The sequence below is a fragment of the Papaver somniferum genome, chromosome 5 (genome assembly GCF_003573695.1).
Source record: "Papaver somniferum cultivar HN1 chromosome 5, ASM357369v1, whole genome shotgun sequence".
Taxonomy (NCBI): domain Eukaryota; kingdom Viridiplantae; phylum Streptophyta; class Magnoliopsida; order Ranunculales; family Papaveraceae; genus Papaver; species Papaver somniferum.
This window is the reverse complement of record NC_039362.1, coordinates 60,116,588-60,131,821: the sequence shown is the minus strand read 5'-3', so window position 1 is coordinate 60,131,821 and position 15,234 is coordinate 60,116,588. Positions and strand designations below refer to the sequence as shown.

At 38.1% G+C, this 15,234-nt stretch overlaps 2 protein-coding genes across 2 annotated transcripts; one reads left to right on the top strand and one right to left on the bottom strand.

Moving 5' to 3' along the window:
• Window positions 1-445: 445 nt before the first annotated feature.
• Window positions 446-7,608, bottom strand: LOC113281675 (ABC transporter B family member 19-like). Its single transcript, XM_026530460.1, has 11 exons — window positions 7,184-7,608; window positions 6,792-7,087; window positions 6,636-6,690; window positions 5,986-6,161; window positions 5,422-5,622; window positions 5,026-5,285; window positions 4,607-4,923; window positions 4,285-4,508; window positions 3,284-4,094; window positions 2,917-3,158; window positions 446-1,868 (listed from the first exon to the last, which is right to left on the bottom strand). Exons 2-11 carry the CDS (start codon window positions 7,053-7,055, stop codon window positions 663-665), a joined length of 3,756 nt encoding a protein of 1,251 aa, XP_026386245.1. The 5' UTR covers window positions 7,056-7,087; window positions 7,184-7,608; the 3' UTR covers window positions 446-662.
• A 1,425-nt stretch (window positions 7,609-9,033) lies between these two features.
• LOC113279101 lies at window positions 9,034-11,866 on the top strand. The gene is made up of 4 exons (XM_026527810.1): window positions 9,034-10,242; window positions 10,430-11,349; window positions 11,446-11,522; window positions 11,643-11,866. Exons 1-4 carry the CDS (start codon window positions 9,034-9,036, stop codon window positions 11,864-11,866), a joined length of 2,430 nt encoding a protein of 809 aa, XP_026383595.1.
• Window positions 11,867-15,234: the final 3,368 nt, after the last annotated feature.

Sequence of the window (15,234 nt, the reverse complement as noted above, 5' to 3'; positions counted from 1 at the left end):
TGAATCTGGGCCAATATTTACAGTGGTCCTATTACTTGTACATGCAAATTATGCAATGCACACTCGTTGAATGATATGTAAAGTTTAACATGTTTAGATATGGAGTTCTTTGCTGTCTTGCTCAACACAACGTGTAATCGAGTTGCCTGTCAATCTTGGAAGATGGTTCAAAACTCTTTACTTGTTTGTTCCTCTGTCGAAGGATTCAAAACCGTCATTACACAAACGAGGCCTCGTACAGAGAGACACAAAAACCTTGAAAACAATCCAAAGGACAGTTTTTAATTCTGTTTGATAAACAGTGTAAAGCTAACTTAAACAAGAAGCAAGGAAATGAAGCAATACCCATACAAACTTCTTTCACAACGTACAACTTTTAATCATTCATGTCTCTAACTATCTATTAAGATATAATTGCTTCTCTTTAAGATTAGGAAAAATTAGATGAAGACTTGAATCAGGAACAACTTTTTTATCTTCTCATATATCTACATGACTACAACCATCATAAAAACAAGGAGAAAAAAAAAGAGAGAAAAACATTGAAAGAAAAGGTTTATAATTAGACCTTTCTCATAAAACATGAAAAATCCACCCTACTAAACGGTACAAGAGGCCGAACAATTCACATTAACTGATAACGCATTCAAAATTGTTGATTTTCAAATGTGGCGTTGCAGTTGTAAAAGCCGAGAATACGCACCCTCAGGCCGTATTATCAAATCTGAATGGTTCCCCTGTTCCACAATTCGTCCATCTTGAACAACACAGATGGTATCAACACCTCTTATGGTTGATAATCGATGGGCTACGACAACTGTTGTTCGCCTCCTCATTAGCCTCTCTAAAGCCTCTTGAAGAACACATTCGGATTCTGCGTCTAGTGCACTTGTAGCTTCATCTAGAAGTAATACTGCTGGGTCCTTTAGCACAGCCCTAGCAATTGCAATTCTTTGTTTTTGTCCACCTGATAGTTGTACTCCTCTCTCCCCTACTGGAGTCTTATATCCATCTGGTAACCCACTTACAAATCCATGAACATTAGCTGCACGAGCTGCTTCAATCACTTCTGCTTCAGTTGCACCATCTTTACCATATGCAATATTGTCGAAAATGCTTGCTGCAAATAGTGCTGGTTCCTGTTGTACCAATCCAATCTTGAGACGAAGAGATTTTAGGTTCAACCTTCGAATGTCTTTCCCATCAATCATCACTTTACCAGCCAAAGGATCGTAGAATCGTTCAATCAACGAGATCACAGAACTCTTTCCGGAGCCACTTGCACCAACAAGTGCCACACTCTGGCCAGCTCGGATTCTAAGGTTGAGATCCTTCAATACTATTTGTTCAGGTCTTGATGGGTAGGCAAAATCGACATGTCGTAGCTCAATATCTCCACGAATGGTTTCTACTTGCTCACCCTCTGAGTCATCGGATTCAATTTTGGTAGACCGGTCAAGGATTGAGAAAACGGAACTGATTGCTTCACCACCACGAATAATCTCGGGTGCAAGGCTAACAGTCTCTGCAACTGAATTGGCAGTAATGACAAGGACAATGAAAGCTTTGATGACCCTTGAGAAAGTTGATGCCCCTTGACTCACTAGGTGGGAACCGTACCACAAAATTAATGCCTCAGAACCGTAGAGTGCAAGTTGTGAAAGACCAAAGAGAAATCCTGCAAACTGACTTCGACGAAGGCTTTGGATTTGAGGAATGCGAAGTTCATGACAAAAGAGTGAGAGGATCTTGTCTTGTGCATTGAAGGCGGCTACTGTTCGGATGTTGCTAACACCTTCTCCAGCAATCATGCTTGTCTTTGCATGTGCCTTGGCTGTGTCTCCGGCAAACCCTTTCATAGAAAGTTGCTGGACGATGCAAATAACATCACCCAAATATCAGTAATGACCAAAAAATTAATTGCAATAGAAATTACTTGGTTCTCAGTCAAAATTATTGTAAAAAGAGTAACAATGATATTGACTTTAAGGTTGACCATTGACCAAAGAGAGTAGTGTACACTCACTTATGGACCAGACAGGGACAGAACATTAGGTAACCCAACCAAATAGGACCAAAACACAAAACGACAGAGATATGGGAATGCGTTACTTGAGCACGTAGGGCAGCAAATATTTAGTCTTTGCCACCGTACCAAAGCTCTCATGACTGACACCATAAGTTATGAACACACAGAAAATATTTGCAGAGACCAAACCAAGAAAATAATTCACGGGGGGAGAATCTCTCCTACTAAAACTGTATGCTCAAGTAAAAGTTGATGTACTGATGAAAGTGATTATGTGTGTGACCGTGATTGTAGTACCCAATTTCTTATCAACTGAAAATTTTTGTCAGTGAAAACCAACATGGCTTGACTGAGGAAAATCAACAGTAAAAATGGGTAACTTCAGTTTGAGTAATAAATAGTAGTAAAAGAAGAACAGAAATGAATAACACCAGACAAACTGTGAAGTTGAAATGAATAATACCAGACAAACTGTGAAGTTGAGAAACAGATAACGATGAATGAATGAGACTTAAGAATCTTATTTCTTTTCTCTTTTTCTATTTTAAATAGTTACAAAAGGGGCTAACTCATTGAACTTGGAGAAAGCACGTGTACTGAATTCTTTATATATTTTTGTTTTGGTTTTGGTTTGTTGGTATGTAGATTACTATTGTTTGAGAATTGTGTACAGGTTCTAAAGATCCAAATAATACGCCTGCATCTGACACAGTTGTTTATACATAAAAATATAAACAATTCATCTTGAAATGTTTCAAAAACTTTGATTAAATTGGCCTCAACTAGTATATCAATATTTGAATATGGTGATGGCCGGTGGGAATGAAAACTTTTAATTGAAACCATCTTATAGGACTAAGCTTGAAATGTGGAGATAGAAAGGTTACCTGAGCGAAATTTGCAAGGACGAGAAGTGGGAAGGTAGCTAGAATAAGGAGTGAGACCCTCCATTCAATTATGAAAGCTACTATAAATGACGTAAGAAGCGAAGTCATGTTTTGCAGTATGACTGAGATCCTTTCAGCAATTGCCGACTTCACATCAACAGCGTCTGTGGCAAGACGAGCTGCAACAAGGCTTGAATTATTTTCTTCCTCATCGAACCATCCAACTTCATTCCTTAAGATTGCTAAAATAAAATAGAGAAAACAGGAAAAATACTTTAATAAGTGAAACTATCAGGTGAACCAAAAATGCAAGGAACTAATAAAGAAATCGAGAAAATTCTAAGATTGATATTTTCAGCTGTGTTACCTGCGAGCATCATCCTTCTTACTCTAGTTGTAAGATTCTCTCCCATGATACTGAAGAAATAATGTTGTGTAAGATAAGCAACTACAGCATAAAGACCACACCCTATGTAAATGAATACGAATTCCTTGGTCTTTTTCTCCATCGCAGCAAGATCTTTGTAATAGAATACATCGATCATGTTACTCATCACGATAGCGAAGGTTGGACCTATAAAACCAGATAACACCGATCCAACTGTTCCCATTATTGAATATGGCCATTCAGGTGCATTCAATTTAAGAAGACGGAAGAAGTAGTTCTTTGGGGCTGGGCGGTTACGGTTATTGTCAGCATGGGAGATCATCTCTATCCTTCCATCAGCTCCAGTGCTGTATTGATAGCTCAAGTTCCTTAAACTACCAGAACGGAGGCTTAGAGACTTGGTAGAGAGGGAACTGCTTAGACGCGTTGAACGTGAACGGTGGTCTGAAGGCTCTGGATTCCTCACCATTTCCTGGAATTGGATAAGGGATGCATAAGCTCCAACCTTGGATATAAGTTCTTCGTGAGTACCAGTCTCCACAACTTGGCCTTGCTGGAGCACAGCAATGCTGTCAACATTTCTTATGGTGCTAAGGCGATGGGCAACAACAATTGTTGTTCTCCCAACCATAAGTCGGTCTAGAGCCTCTTGAACCATGGTCTCTGAACCTGCATCAAGAGCACTAGTAGCCTCGTCAAGGAGGAGAATTTTTGGGTTCTTCAACATGGCTCTAGCAATGGCAATTCTTTGTTTCTGACCACCAGAGAGTTGGAGACCTCGTTCTCCCACCTGGTTTAGAAAAAGTTCATGTTTAGTAAAGAATTGAATATTGAAGGGGTTCACCCGATACTTACTACACTTTCGAATCATACAACTAGTTTAATAAGAAGATTGAAACCCGCTGCAAATGCTAGACAAAAAACCTATTTGAAACAGGAAAAGGTTGATAGTATTTTCTAGAAACATGGTTCACACTCACTTGTGTATTGTATCCATTGGGAAGCAGAGAGATGAAGCTGTGTGCATTGGCAGCAGAAGTAGCTGCCTCTACTTCTTCAATAGTAGCATCAGGCTTTCCATAGAGTATGTTTTCTAGTATGGTGGTTGCAAAAAGAGCTGGCTCTTGGTTCACCAAACCAATCTGATTTCTTAACCATTTCAACTGAAGGGTCTTTATATCCACATTGTCAATCAAGACCTGTCCTGTAGAGACAAATGGAAAGAATGCATAAGGTTATCACACCATTACTATCATCGAGCTTGAGTTGCTCATTCCTGTATGAAGAACATATCTCACATACCTTGGTTAGGATCATAGAACCTTTCTATCAGAGACACAACAGTGCTCTTTCCCGATCCACTACCTCCAACCACCGCAACAGTCTTTCCTGCAGGGAAGAAAATCGAGAAATCTCGAAAGATGATGACATCCGGCCGTGAAGGATAGCTGAAGGTTACATCTTTAAACTCAATATTTCCGTTAACCTCGTCCAAACACTTTCCATCTGAAAGGTCCTCAATTATTGTAGGTTTTTGGTTAATAACCTCCATTAGTTTGTATCCTGCTGCTTTACCCTTGCTAAATGCCCCAAGATTTGAAAATGACTGACCCAAGCTCCTGTACCACAAGAAGAACAATTGAGGATTACTATAAATCTCATGTATAGATGAGCTAAAGTATGTTGATTGTGTTGAAGGGTTTTAAAGTTCGTTTTCTTACATGCCACCAACGATAGCCGAGAAAATTGCTGTGAAGGCCTTTCCTCCATCTGTCTGACCATTTCTGATGAAAACTCCAGCATACCAGAACACCAGCGCCCATGACATGCACGCAATTCCATAGGTACATCCAATCCCAAGGCCTTTGGCCATTCCTGCCTTGTATCCAAGCTTCAATGTGTTTTGTATCGCATCTGAGTATGAATTTAGGGCCTTGCTTTCACCCACATATGAATGAACAGTTCGGACCTGTGCGATAGCCTGAGAATGCAATAAAGGATTCAGCACCACCGTATCTCCAATATGTTTTTTCACAAACCTTGAATGATAACAACAAGGAACTATCACCAACGCATAAGAGGATGTGATCAATTGTCAATAAACTTTCTACACTTACCTGCTCTGCAATTATGCCGGCATTAGCATATGATTCACGACTCTTTGAGGTAAGTCCAGTGACAGTGTAAGCATATAAACCACCAGCGAAAGCAATGCCAGGAATTACAGCCACACTGAGCAAAGCAAGTTTCCATGCTGAAATGAAACCCACAACTAAACCCGCCAAAAATGTTGAAAGATAGTGAATGAAGTTCCCAACCTGATTAAGAAAAGCAATAACTATTAGAACCCAGCGATTGATCTTTTTATGTTCTTATCAGATATCAGATATAGTGACCTCCTCTTTCGCCTTATGTACTCCTTAAGACACATAAATAAACAACTAATAAGTGATGATGGCTAGAACAACAATTAATTTCCCCGCCAATCCGAAGTCTTAAGGTCGTAAACTAAACCTACAGGTCTGCGAGGCCAGAACGCCCCGCATTAGGTCTTACTTGGAGTCTAAAGACATTTTCCGCGGAGTAAAACATGAAATGAATATCCCAAAATTACAAAAACTCGCCAAAGCATAACAATTATCTTGCTAATGAAAAAGGATGCGAGATGATTGATTTCGTACCTTCTCACTAATGGCATCTTGAACAAGAAGAGTATCAGTAGAAACACTAAACACAATATCTCCTGTTCTAGCATCAGTATCGAAGAATCCAACATCTTGTTTCAATACTGCTTCCAAATACTTCTTTCTCAATGTACTCACTTGTCTCTCTCCAGTATACATCCAACAAGCAATCTCTGTTTCATCACAAATTCACCACCAAAATAAAATTAAAAACCAGTATAATGGAGCTTGATAGAATCATACCGGACTCTATCAAGACCGAACTTCGGTATACAGTTTTTTTTAACACCAACTACTTCCTATTCCTAAATCTGTTAAAATATCACGAGATAATGAATTATTTCTTTTAACTTTTGTGTTAGAATATGGTTAGACAAAAATCTGTTGAGTTTGACAGATGAAAAAATGGAAAAAGAGAAAACGAGAAACTTGTCACATACATACACATCACACACCACGTGCATATCTTAACCTAACACCGGCACAACCATTATCAATAAATCCGGTCAGCCTTAAATTTTCTGATTTCAAATCAAATCCCCCAATAGACAAAAGAATCTTCAATAATATTAGCCAGAATTCACAACTTTTAGCTAAATTTAGTACTGAGTTTCACAAGAACAAAATTCTCATAGTGAAATCTTTACCTGCATAAGAAGACATACAGACAACGATTCCGAAGTAGACGAAATACAGCGAATACTGCAATAAACAAGAAAACCAAGACAGGCAATCAGATCTAAAGAATTTGGGAGATTTGATTTGATCAAACTAATTTCAGAGAGAGATCAGTAGTAACATACCCTTGAAACTTCATCAACTAACTTATTCAAATCATTTTGATTTTTCCCAAATCCATTAACCATTTGACCAAATAATAAGAAGAAAACTGGCATAGCTGAACCATGAATAATAGCACCTAATGTACCAATACTCATTATTAAACAATCAAATTTATCAGCAAATGAGAATAGTTTATAAAACGGTAATGTTTGTTCTTTCAATTTCTTCTCCACTTCTGGTATCTTCTTATTACTACTCTTCATAGTTTCTGTTGTTTCCGCCATTATTAATGATGATCCTCAACTCCTCCTCACACCTGCTAACAGTAAGAAAGCTCGAATCACAAACTGAATTCAAAGAATAAGAAGAAGAAAAAAATGAACCACATGAATCATCAGTCGTCACTGCAAACCTTTCAAATTTCCAAAGAGGGGAAGTGATAAGGGAATGTAAGTATAATGTGAAGAGAAGAGAGGAAGAAGTATTGTTTTTTTCTCATAGAGTGAAAGAATCTTTTTAAGTTGTAGGAAAAGTCACGTGATTTAGTGGGACTGCCATTTCCACCATTAGAGCTGATTTCGAAGCTTTATTGATAATCTTTCTTTAATAAAATTTTCTTCCTACTTTTCTGTTGTCGATCAGAAGAGAGACTGACAACAATGTCGGTACTGGTTATTAGTTCAAGACCACGACGACTCCTTCCTTCTTACTTCTTCGACTACTGAGCTTAATTAGTAGGTAGCTAGCACCTGTTGAGAGTGAGAGTATGAGAGTGAGAATGAATTAATGGAGTTTTTTTCTGGTCAAACAAAGATATATGATGAAGAGTTAGAGAGAATGAGAGAATCAAGTGGAGTTATTTATAGAAAGAGAGAGAGAGATGTCTTTAACTGTGGTTAGGAGGAATCTAGTTAAACAGGAGAAATGGCTGCCTTTTACCTTGTTTATTGTGCAGAGAAAGAAACCACTCTACACGGAGCGCGCAGTTTCATTTTTTAAGACTTATTAGCATCCACCTCGTATTATTAACATAAATTACACTCCATATACACCTTATTTTCTGCCCACCGATTTTTGTATGCACTTTCGAATCCAGAAATAAAATGGATTAATTGTTACTATGCAACGCTACCAAATTCTGATTTCCTGATATGCATCCGAGGTTCAACTTACAAATTTATTGAGAGTGCCAGGCTAAGGCAAACAAATACTAAAGTCAGGCCGCATCCAAATGGAAGGCAATGATAGTAAATGGAAATACAAAAAAATCCTAATTAAATCTTCGATAATTATATGAAGATCAGTTAGACAAGTTTAGGACTCCATTCTTTCAACAAAAAAAAAAAGTTTAGGACTCCGTTACTCGCATCACATGATATCGTCTGAATAGCAGTAGCTAAGTGAAAAGTTAAAAACCATAGGTAATTTATGAAGGAAGTACAGTACAACTCTGATTGCAACATGATATTTACTGTGAAAAGTAGTAAGTATTTAAAGAGTAAATATGATCGGAAATATCATGACCATTCAATTTTTAAGATGGTCCCACCATAGTTCCCACAAAGCTTAAATAGTCAAACAGTGCAGTGATCAGTCCAAGTAAATAACTCCGTACCACTTGTATCGCAACGGGTTGCTATTCATGGGCCGTTTTTTTTTTTGAATTTTAATTGGGTCCACACTTAAGTTGATATAGCCATATAGGTCTGGCCGATTAAAGCAAGGACTATGGGTTGAAAGTCTCTTTCAAAATGAAAGAGTTCATCAAATTTAATCAAATTAGGTCATACTATGGGCTGAAAGTGTACATTATACGGCATACTCTTTGTCGTGTAAAGAAATACGATATATTGTTTGCCGTTTGATAGAAGTAGTAGTTAATTGTCATATGCCTATTAGTGAGTCAGTCATATGACCCTTTGGCTAACTTGGGAGTGAGCCGAATAGTCACTTCACTAGCTAGCTGGTTGGTCAAAATTAGGAGTATACGTGTCCTCTTTTCCATGGTCGTTTTATTTGTTTTTCTTAGCCACAGGATTTGGTAGGAAGAGAAAGATCTAACGGCTACCGAATCATCTGAGAGTGTGAGGAATAATTGATGTATTTATTCTCAATGATTTGTTGAAACTGGTAAGAAGAAAGAAATTAATGAAATTAGGCTCATTCCTTTGGAAAGAGTAGGTTACTGTGTGTGTGAATTCAACCCATCTTGTGGATTCATAACATTTGGTATCAGATTAGTTCGATCCTTTGTTTTGATTCATGACAGGAGGTGAGAAAGCACCTACAGTAAAGGACGTTGCTCATCAGCAAAAGCTTGATGGAGAACGTTTATCAGCTTTGGGAAAAGATGTTTCCGCCATCAAACTTAAGATGACTTCGATTGAAGAAACTATGAGTTTTCAATTTGCTATCATCTGTAAACATCTGGGTGTTCCAATTCAACCAGATCCAAATGGTGAAACTGAAAACATGGCTTTCGGTAGTGATATTGGTCACCGTTCTGGTTTACTTCTTACTTCAGGTAATTTCCATCGCCAACCTAAGCTTGATTTTCCTCGTTTCGATGGATCTAATCCGAGAGCTTGGATTCGTAAATGTGAACGATATTTCTACTTAAGTTCTATCGACAACACTAAAAAGGTGGATATAGTCTCTATTCACTTAGATGATAAGGCTGATGCTTGGTTTTTAGACTATCAAGAGGGTAAATCTTTTATTGATTGGTCTCCTTTTGCTTATGATGTTTGTTGTCGATTTGAAGATGTATCCTATGATAATTATGTTGGCAGTTTTAATAAATTGTCCCAGATTACTACTGTGGAGGAATACTATGAAAGATATGAATCTTTAAAAGCTATAATGAAGGCTAATAATCGAAATCTTTCTGATGATTATTTCACCATGAGTTTTATCAGTGGATTGAAAGAAGAAATATGTAACCATGTTCAAATTTTTGAACCCAATTCGGATTCTGGGGCTTTCTACTTAGCTAGATTACAACAAGCTTCACTTGATTCTCAATCCAAGCGTTACAAAACCTTTCCCAGACAATTTCAACTATCTACTAGCTCATTTTCTCCATCTTCTAACTTTAAAGCTTCACTACCACCACTTACCAATATACCCAAACCATCTTTCTCTCCAGATAAGCCTATCATTACTCACCCTCTTACACCAACTAAGCCTGAGCCAACTTTGCCACCTATTAAACGACTCACTCCTGCTCAGATGCAAGCCAGAAGAGATAAGGGGTTGTGTTATAATTGTGATGTTTTCTACAAGCCTGGCCATCGCTGTAAACCACAACAGTTATTCATGTTAGTAGCATCTGAGGATGACAATGCTTCTCCACCTATTGAGGACTCTGAAGAAGAGACTGGTTCTCCATCCACTTCTGGAGATACCACCATGGAGATATCTCTACATGCATTGGCTGGTCTTGTTACCCAAAGCACTATTAGAGTACAGGTAAACTTATGAATCAAGATATCTTTGTCTTGATTGACACTGGTAGTACTCATAGCTTTGTGGATTCTTCTCTGGCTGAGAAATTACATTTACACATAGCTCCTACTGGACAAATGTTGGTGACTGTTTCAAATGGTAACACCACTGGCAGCCAGGTGTCTGTCCAAATTTACATTGGTCTATGCAGGGCTACAAATTTGATAGTGATTTGAGAGTTCTTCCCTTAGGGGGATGTGACATGGTATTGGGTGTTGACTGGCTCAAAGGATTGGGTGATGTTGTTTTCAATCTAGCTGACCTTAAAGTCTCATTTCAACATCAAGGTGCACAAATTACATTGCAAGGACACAAAGATAGAACTTCTTGCAACTTACTCAGTGGTGTCTCCTTTCTCAAATTTGTCAAAACCCATACTTCTGTCATTATTGGTCAACTTTTCTCTATTTCAGCTGCACCCATTGCTCCTCCACCACCTGAGATCACATCTCTTTTACACAGCTATGATGATGTTTTTAACTCACCATCCACACTTCCTCCTACCAGAGTTATTGACCACAAAATTCCCTTGAAACCAAATTCAACACCTACCTCTCAAAGGCCTTATCGATGCCCCTACATTCAGAAGGCAGTGGTGGAACAATTAGTTCAAGAGATGTTAGATGCAGGCCTTATTCAAGACAATATCAGTCCATTTGCTGCACCCATTTTATTGGTCAAGAAAAAGGATGGTTCCTGGAGGTTCTGCGTAGACTACAGAAAATTGAATGAGATGACAATTAAGGATAAGTTCCCCATTCCTCTGATTGAGGAACTCCTTGATGAATTAAATGGATCTAACATCTTCACCAAATTGGATCTTAAAGCTGGCTATCATCAAATCAGAATGGACATTGAAGATATCTATAAAACTGCTTTCAGAACTCATCATGGTCATTATGAGTTCAAGGTGATGCCATTTGGTCTTACAAATGCACCTGTTACCTTTCAATCACTCATGAACAAGGTGTTTCAACCATTTCTCAGAAAGTTTGTGCTGGTGTTTTTTGATGATATTCTTATTTACAGCAAATCCCTTGAAGAACATTTATTACATCTCTCTCAAGTGTTGTATTTATTAAGTCAACATAGTCTTTTTGCTAACTTCAAAAAATGATGTTTTGCTCAACCTCAGTTGAATTACTTGGGCCATATTATTTCTTTTAGGGGAGTTGATGCTGATCCTGAGAAGTTAGCAGTCATGCAAACTTGGCCTCAACCAAAAATTTTGAAGCAACTAAGAGGTTTTTTGGGCCTCACTGGTTATTATAGGAGATTCATCCAAGGGTATGGTAATATTAGCAAGCCCCTTACTGGCATGCTTAAGAAGAATTCTTTTGTTTGATATCCATCTGCAATCCAAGCTTTCCAAGACCTCAAAGATGCCATGAAAACTACTCCAGTCCTGGCATTGCCTGATTTCTCTTCCCCATTTGTATTGGAAACTGATGCATGCACTAGGGGGGTTGGTGCTGTCTTGATGCAACATGGCAGACCAATTGCTTTTTTCAGTAAGCTTCTTGGTCTCAAAGCCTTAGCTTTATCTACTTATGAAAAAGAACTGTTAGCCATTGTTATGGCTGTGTAAAAATGGAGACACTATCTCTCTCATAATCAGTTCATTATCAACACGGATCACCAGAGATTAAAGTTCTTCATGGAGCAAAGAATGTCATCTATTCTGCAACAAAAATGGCTTATGAAACTCTTGGGATTAGATTATGTGATCCACTATAAAAAAGGTAAGGATAACATTGTTGCAGATACATTATCCAGGCTTCCTGAATCTTCTGAGTGCTCTGCCATTTATTTATCTCAACCTCAATGGTATCAAGATATCCTAAGCAGCTACACTGATGACACAAGTGTGCAGCAGTTGTTGGCCCAACTCCTCATAATTCCTACACATCCATCCATCTCCTTGCAGGGGGGCATTCTCAGGTATAAGAACAGACTGTATGTTGGTGCTGGTAATAACATGAGAACCTCTATTATGCAGTCAGTACATGCCTCTGTTGTTGGTGGTCACTCAAGAATGCTAGGTACCTATAATAGTGCCAAGTCCTATTTCTTCTGACCAAAAATGAAACAAGACATTCTTCAGTTTGTAGCTAATTATGAGGTTCGCCAATGTAATAAATCCGAACACTCTGCTCCAGCTGGACTCCTACAGCCATTGCCTATACCAGATGCTGCCTGGCAACATATCTCCATGGATTTCATTGAAGGTTTGCCACTCTCCAATAGAAAGTCTGGCATACTAGTAGTTGTTGATAGGCTCACCAGGTAGAGCCACTTTATTGCTCTCAGCCACCCATTCACAGCTGCATCTGTAGCTAAGGAATTCATGCATCATGTTTTTCAGCTACATGGACTGCCTTTGTAGGATCAGAATCTCGCAGCAATAATGTCTCAGCGAAATTATCAACAACACAACACAACAGCGTCGCAGAACAATTTCAGAAATGACATAATAAACGACGCCAGCTAAAATCATGAGAAAAATGTGATGGTCCTGCGAAAATTAGAGAGTTTGCGAGAATAACATTTGTAAGGATGCGAGAATGTCGCAAGACATATCCGAAAATAAAGGACAGATTAGCTGTCATCCACTATGTACTTCCCTATAAATAGTCGTTCAGTTGTAAAGGAAAAAGGGAGATCTTTTTCTGAGTGAGAAGCAAGTAAATAGGAGAGAGAAAATCTAGAGCAGTGGTTATTCTTGATTCCTTTATCTTTTCTTGTAAGATTGTTCAAAGATTGATAAATAAAATTAAGATTGTTAATCTAAAATGAATTGAATGTTAATGAAATCTTGTGAGGGGTGTAGTGTAGGATTTCCTGCAACTACATAATGGCGCTAGAAACAGGGAGGCTGAAGATCGAAAGTTGAAGATTGTTGTTGAGATTGTTCAAATCAAGAAAGTGATTAAACAAATCAGTGAACCAGTTAAAAGAAAAATGATTAGAGTCAATGAAGATGACAAAAGATTGGAGTGTAATATGATAACAAAAACAATGGTTAATGAATTCCATGAAAACATCAAAGGAAGGATACATAAACGAAATTTTGAAGGAAGGAAGGTTATGGCGGTAGAAAAGACATCACCCTTTAAATATTGGGAAAAGCAAAAAATCACATTCATGGCGGCAGAAATACCAAAAGAAAATTTGAACCACACATCTCCATTGGTTATTACAGTGCCTATTACGCGAAAAGAGAAGGGGACAACAACAAAATCCACGGAAGAATGGATATTGAACAGAACTTTAGTCGATACAGGAAGTTCAGTGGATATAATATTTTATCATGCGTTCAGGGGAATGGGATTTAAAGATGAAGAAATGTCCAGTTCAACATATCTTGTTCATGGCTTTGGAAAATCCACAACAAAACCTAAAGGAGAAATAGTGGTACGAATTCCACTAGGAGAGATCGAAACACACGTGACACTATGCGTGGTGGATATGGAATCGCCATATAATATGTTGCTAGGAAGACCATGGATATATGCGATAAAAGATGTAGTATCAACGTTACATCAATGTATTAAGTTCCCCACACCAAATGGAATAGGTGAAATCAGAGGAGATGTTGACAATGCGAACTTATGTCATCAAATTGAAGTAAAGCATTATGAAGGACGAGCAAAAAAGAAACAATTTCGCAAAAAGTTGGCAAAGGAGGCAAAGAAAGAAGAAGAATATAGAGTATACACGATAAGGGCAAAAGAAGGCAGGGGAATACCCAGCGAAATTTCGAAAGAAGGAGAAGGACCTGTGAAAACAATAAAAGAACCAACACCAATGGGAGAACCCAAGTCCAGTTACACTGCCGCAGAACCAACAAAAGAAGTAAACGTTGGGACTATAGAATAACCTCTAATATTGAGAATTGGAACCAAGATGGATGTAGAAGAAGAAGAAAGAATTGTTAACCTTTTGCGAGAATATAAAGACATTTTTGCAGGGAGCATGGATGAGATACCGGGAGTAGATCCATCAATTGCATGTCACAAGCTGGAGATTAACAAGAATGTGAGACCATTTAAACAAAGGATAAGAAAAATCGCAACAGCCTACCATTCCCAAATAGAAGAAGAACTACAGAAAATGCTTGATGCGGGAATTATAAGAGAAGCTAAATACCCAGAGTGGATAGCGAATATGGTCATTGTTCCAAAGAAAAACAAAAGAATAAGGATTTGTATAAATTTCACTGATTTAAACAAAGCCTGCCCTAAAGATAGCTTTCCGTTACCAGATATTCCTCAAATGGTGGAATCAGCAGCGGGGAATGATAGGGTATCGTCTTTAGATGGGTACAAAGGATATAATCAGATCCCTCACGCTGAAGAAGATCAAGAGCATACTGCTTTTTTCGTCCCTAGAGGTTTATATTGTTACACGAAAATGCCATTTGGTTTGCGAAATGCGGGAGCAACATATCAAAGAATGGTAGAGCGAAATGGATACACAAAACATTAGAAGTATACGTGGACGACATGTTAGTAAAGAGTAACGAAGCCAAAGACCATGTACAGGACCTGAGGGAGATTTTTGAACAAATGCGGCAGTATAACATTAAACTGAATCCCGAGAAGTGTACTATTGGAGTTGCATCGGGAAAATTTTTAGGCTACATTGTATCAAAGGAAGGAATACAGGTTGATCCAGAAAAAGTGCAAGCAGTTCGTGACATGCCAACACCAGCAACAATAAAAGATGTACATAAGTTGAATGGACTTTTAGCTTCGCTAAGGAGATTCATTTCGCGATCATCAGACAAATGCAAATATTTTTTCGATATACTCAAGAAGGGTGCGAAATTCAAATGTACTGATGAATGCGAAAAAGCTTTTCAAGGGATCAAAGAACATCTTATGAATACAACTATTTTATAAAAAGCAGAATCAAGAAAAGAATTATTAATATATCTTGCGACGACGTCGCATG